Source organism: Watersipora subatra, chromosome 7, assembly GCF_963576615.1.
Source record: "Watersipora subatra chromosome 7, tzWatSuba1.1, whole genome shotgun sequence".
NCBI classification, from domain to species: Eukaryota; Metazoa; Bryozoa; class Gymnolaemata; order Cheilostomatida; family Watersiporidae; genus Watersipora; species Watersipora subatra.
The window spans coordinates 2,165,573-2,171,862 of record NC_088714.1 but is presented as its reverse complement, the minus strand read 5'-3'; the positions used below and the strand labels follow the sequence as shown (position 1 = coordinate 2,171,862).

The 6,290-nt window shown below is 35.7% G+C and overlaps 1 protein-coding gene across 1 annotated transcript; it reads left to right on the top strand.

The window, feature by feature from the left end:
- Positions 1-1,973: 1,973 nt before the first annotated feature.
- On the top strand, positions 1,974-5,781 carry LOC137399737 (opsin-3-like). The gene is made up of 4 exons (XM_068085950.1): positions 1,974-1,989; positions 2,281-2,446; positions 2,995-3,107; positions 5,576-5,781. Exons 1-4 carry the CDS (start codon positions 1,974-1,976, stop codon positions 5,779-5,781), a joined length of 501 nt encoding a protein of 166 aa, XP_067942051.1.
- The last annotated feature ends 509 nt before the right edge of the window (positions 5,782-6,290 follow it).

The window sequence follows — 6,290 nt, the reverse complement described above, 5'->3', positions numbered from 1 at the left end:
CAAACTATATTTGATATTTGTTAGGGATGCAGAGCTACATAGAATAGGGAACAAACTATATTTCATATTTGTTAGGGATGCAGAGCTACATAGAATAGTGTACAAATGATATTTGATATTTGTTAGGGATGCAGAGCTACATAGAACAGTGAACAAACGATATTTGATATTTGTTAGGGATGCAGAGCTACATAGAATAGGTAATAAACTATATTTGATATTTGTTAGGGTTGCAGAGCTACATAGAATAGTGAACAAATTATATTTGATATTTGTTAGGGATGCAGAGCTACATAGAATAGGGAACAAGCTATATTTGATATTTGTTAGGGATGCAGAGCTACATAAAATAACGAGTACAATGTTTGATGTTTTAGGGGTGCAGAGCTACACAATAGAGGGAAGAGTCTCATGCTCTATCAAATGGTACAGAGTAGACAACTCCAGTACACTCTACAACACCCTTATATTTTGTGGATCTTTTTTTGTACCTGCAGTCATCATCATCTCCACTAATGCAGTCATTTTTTACACGGTGAGGCTTGTTCTCAGCACCTAGCAAATCACATCTTTGCAGGATTTAATCTGGCATACCATCTGGCATACCATCTGGCATACCATCTGGCATACCATCTGGCATGGTATTTTATTCCTCTAAAAGTCTCTCACCAATCAGACGCTAAATCTTCTAATAGTTTTATTGGTCTACTCTACAAGATTTTTTCCCAATTATTAAACTGCTGAGCCTTTCCCTTACGTGTCAGATCATGTGTTATACTCGCTAAAGGTGATGGTCACTTTGACAGTATTAGGGGTCACATGATCAAAAGCTATGCAGGTTTAAGCCAAATCATTACGCTATTTATCTGTGAACATTTGACTGATTAATAAAGAAACAAATCAGACAGATAAATAACCTTGTTGAGCCTACTCAATGCAATCTTATTAGAGCCAATAGGGTGTCTAACATGGAATTAATTCGAATCAACATTCTGTATATTTTAAACTTGCCACATTAATGTGTATAACACATCTTTTATGGCCATTAATGAGATTCTTACAGATTAGTCATCTAATCACAACACATTTAAAAAAACAGGTGATGTGGCTGTGCAGAAAAACTTTGCATTACTTTCACTGTGTTAACATTTTTTGCTAATCAAAAGTTACTTTATGATAATTTCGGTTTAAGATCATTCTGTACTGCTGTCTTGTGTTCTGCATTCTCTCTGTACTGCTGTCTTGTGTTCTGCATTCCCTTTGTACTGCTGTTTTGTGTTCTGCATTCCCTCTGTACTGCTGTTTTGTGTTCTGCATTCCCTCTGTACTGCTGTCTTGTGTTCTGCATTCCCTTTGTACTGCTGTTTTGTGTTCTGCATTCCCTCTGTACTGCTGTCTTGTGTTCTGCATTCCCTCTGTACGGCTGTCTTGTGTTCTGCATTCCCTCTGTACTGCTGTCTTGTGTTCTGCATTCCCTTTGACACTTGAGTATTTTATATGTGTGCTGCAGTGTATCTACTTGTACGCTGCAGTGTATCTACTTGTATGCTGCAGTGTATCTACTTGTATGCTGCAGTGTATCTACTTGTATGCTGCAGTGTATCTACTTGTATGCTGCAGTGTATCAACTTGTATGCTGCAGGGTATCTGCATGTATTCTGCAATGTATCTACATATAGGCTGCAGGGTACTTACTGGTATGTTATAGTATATCTACTAGTATGCTGCAAGGTATTTACGCGTATTCTGTAGGGTATCTACCTGTATGCTGTAGGGTATCTACATGTATGCTGGAGAGTATTTACATGTTTGTTGTGCTTTTTTCCTAGAAGGTTTGTAACTCTGATAGGCCTACTTGTGTAGATGAGTATGTTTATTGTTGTTAGGTTAAGCAGTCCTTTCATCACCAGCCAAGCGGGAATAATAAAACAGCAAGCAATAATAGAAAAACAGAAATCAAGTTGGCTTGGAAAATGATAACTTCCGCAGGTAAAAGCATGTACATGTACTTACTTTCATGTCTGAAAGTGTGGGAAAAGCTGTATATCTACGTTGTGGTTGCTCGACTTTCTGTCCACATGACTGAAAATGTCAATTACAATCTTATCAGGAAAAGCTATTCTTAAAAAAAGATAATACTGTACTTACTTTCGAAGTACTGATGAAGCTGTTGAAAGTTTGACTTGTGTCACATAGCTGGCAGCATTTAATAAAAGCTATGGCTTGGCAAAAAACTCTTTATGAGTGTTTTGACTCAAACAATATTATGCTGTATTTTAGCCTTCTACTTGGCGGCATGGTCACCTTACGCAGTCATTTGCATGTTGGTCTCATTTGGAGACGCAAAGCTCGTGCCACCCATTCTCTTCACATGGCTTGGATTCATGGCTAAATTGTCCTTCATTTTCGACCCAGTGATATACATATTCACAAACAATCAGTACAGGTAAAAAATATTTTCAATAATCTAATTCTAGAGAGACTCGCAAGTTATTTTTATTTAGAAATCATGTAGGATGGCATCACTGATTCTTTTCAATTGGCTCTGAAGGTGGCGAGTGGGTGCAGGTGATTATGCATGCAAAACCTTTGCAATACCATTTTGAAGACGTACGATGTAAAAATTTAAGTCTCAGTATTCCCATTGGCATATAGCTCAGAATGTGTCCTGAAGCATTACCTAAGCTTGCTTTATAAAGAAGGTGAAGAAATAGCACTCTGGCTAACATGCCAACAAAGAGAAGGGCATTTGCCTTACTTTTGAAACAAAAAGTTTCTGCACCAATGCCCATAGGAATATTGATAAGAGCTTGAATTACTTGAGTTGGTATGATGCTGTAGAACTTTCTTAGCTAAGTATTTCTGATCTGATGAATAGCTTAAGTAGTCCTATGCAGTCCTTACTAGCGAACTGAATCAATATGGGAATTTAACTCTCACCCGCAACTTTGATAGCATTTTCCATAAAAACTAATAACATCTCGTGAATTGCAGAAAAGAGTTATCAAAGCTGCTCTTCAATAGGCTATCACAGAAATCAAAGCAGCAGCATTTGTCCAACAATAATGGAGAGAAAGAAAAATTTTTGGCATCTGCTGGAGCCCGAGGTAACACTGCAGCTCTGGTCAGCTTAAACATCTCAGCTTAGGCAGTCACAAAATTTGACTTAAGTAAAGTTTTTAGTTTCAAAAAGAGGCTCAAAGCCTTTAGCTAGAGTTGTCAATCAGCATGACTTAATGTCTTACGAGACAGGCACAAGGAAGGATGACTCTCACAAACAATCTCTTAATGCTTTACCCAACGATGAAGGATGTCACATCACATATACACAACAGACAGATACAATGCGAAAGTGGCTGAATGACTCATCACCTTTGGATGTGATGTAGAACGAGCTATTACAATGACTGTACAGCAGTATATATAACAGCTAAACCTAATGTGAAAGTAGAACGAGTCATTACAATGACTGTACAGCAGTATATATGACAGCTAAATCTAATTGGCTCAAATCAACTTTGTAAATATTTAGAAATGATCTAAGATGGTTCAGCTTCTTCTTTTCAGCTCAAAAAGTAAATTTCTAGAAGCTTTCTATATCGCTGCCATCTAGAGGGTTGGCAGCGATCAACTTCAGTAGAGTCGGAAAGAGTGACAGAGGTGATGGTTATTTGAATAAAATATTTTCTACAATTATTATCTGCTCACCTAGAAACTTGACTTCAGTTTTTCTTTATAGTAAAAATATAAAAATCCCTTTTAAAAGCAGCTAATAAATGTCTTCTATTTAAGATTTGTATTTTAAAAATTTTTATTTCAACAATGAAGAACATAGCAGTGACTCGTCAATAACTGATAAATTTAATTTTTTGTCATAAACATTTGTGTGTTACCTATACAGAGTAACGCACTGTTTAGTTTTTAAAACACAAGATCTCTCCTATAACGCAACAATCCATTCTATGAACCTTTACGTTATACAAACTAAAAAATATATGTAATTGTCTATTAGGTTCCAAGATACTTCCAAAATCACCTCTTTGACCTTAAAATAATAAAAAAGCTAAATTTAATTTATAAATACCCCTATACGCCATTTTCCCTCCCAAGTGGAGAAAGAGAAAACAATATTTTCAAGGTTAAACGTGGGACTCTCGTTATTTAAATTGAATTTGAGAACTTGCATTAACATCAAATGATTAACATCATATGATTAACATCATATGATTAACATCATATGATTAACATCATATGATTAACATCATATGATTAACATCATATGATTAACATCATATGAATTAACATCATATGATTAACAACATATGAATTAACATCATATGATTAACATCATATGATTAACATCATATAAATTTTCTTACGGAATACAAAGCAAAGACTGTATCAACATTTATGCTAATTGGAATTCACATAAAAGGAGGTCTACATGATAAGAGCGTCTACTGTAAATAATAAGTCAACATGTTTAAACAATTTCTATCATGCAAACTGGTTCCTCTTCATAGTACGTATTTTATATCATGTAGCAGGCAGTCAAAGCCTATAATAAAGGCCTACAGAAAAGGTATATTTAGTTAGCTGTTGACTTTTAGCCCAGTTATACCCATTGCTTCTGGAGTGAACGACTTCATTCAAACAGCAAACAAGATATGGGAAGCATAGCTTTTGAGATTTAAAATTGTGAGACTACAGCTGAAAACTGACCCCAACCACTGCAATGGCAAAAGTTCTGATCACAACACAAACGACACGACCATCATTAAAATATGGTTCTACAACTCACACTATTAGCAGCTGTATAAAATTACTAGCTGAATGTCAAATGTTGCAAAGGTAATAAAAAAGTTTTGTTAACAAAAAATTTGTTTTTAATCAACGTATAAAACAGTTGCTGTTTTAACTTTTAAATGAAAATTGTTGTTTGTTTCTATGTTTGCTATAAGTTTAATTAAGTTTATGCTACATATACATATATTTATAGCATTTTTGAGAATGTCTAGCTACACATCTTTCTTCTGGTACACTGGCAGTCCCGTACACCTTTAAATATTTTCAAGTGTAATAAGTATGTCCTCAATTATTCCATATTATAGCAAGATATGCCGCATGACGTAGTGATTAGTGGCGGTGTCTGTAAGTTCAATTCCAGTGCAGAGCGGTTTTTTCATACCTAATACTGGAAGGCACTGCAAGTACTGCAAGCGTGCGAGTTTTATCGCTACAACTGGGCATATGACAAACCAACAAACCAACACTTAGATTGATATATATAGATTAAGTTGATCACGATATCACTTAATCCTGGTATGATGTCACTTCATAAGAGGAGAATGTCACTGACTTTTTCTCACAGACTTTTACATGTCTAGAGTTTACATGTCTAGAGTTTACATGTCTAGAGTTTACATGTCTAGAGTTTACATGTCTAGAGTTTACATGTCTAGAGTTTACATGTCTAGAGTTTACATGTCTAGGGTTTACATGTCTAGAGTTTACATGTCTAGGTCATAATTCCACTTTGCCTTTTGTATCAACTCTGCTTTCATTGTCTATGTAGGCCCTGATTCCTCATCAGGTACAACCTTCCAGATGTCAATCACATCACAAAGCTCAATGCCGAACAGCCCAGCAGCTAAGGCTAACGCAGGAAACATATCGGCGTGGGAAGTGATAAGCGAGGAACAATCATCTCTGGTTAACTCAGCGAATAAACAGCGCTCTTTTAAAACAGTCGAGCCTTCCTCGCCTGCTCACTCCGTTTGACTGCCCGCTAACACTCCATTATAATGTTCCCTACGTAATGAGAGATGTTATTAACTGTCTCTGCAGTAATGAGAGGTGTTATTAACTGTCTCTGTAGTAATGAGAGATGTTATTAACTGTTTCTGCAGTAATTAGATGTGTTATTAACTGTCTCTGTAGTAATGAGAGATGTTATTAACTGTCTCTGCAGTAATGAGAGGTGTTATTAACTGTCTCTGTAGTAATGAGAGATGTTATTAACTGTCTCTGTAGTAATGAGAGGTGTTATTAACTGTCTCTGTAGTAATGAGAGATGTTATTAACTGTCTCTGTAATAATGATAGGTGTTATTAACTGTCTCTGCAGTAATGAGTGAGGTGTTGACTGTCTACAAAATGTTGGATTGAGTTCTCATTTACAAACAACCAATGTGTAGCAATAGTAACAGCTGTAAACTAATTATAAACAGCTAAAAGGCAAGTTTCCAATTAGTTACTAAAGTTTATATGTACTTACAAGTAAATATCACT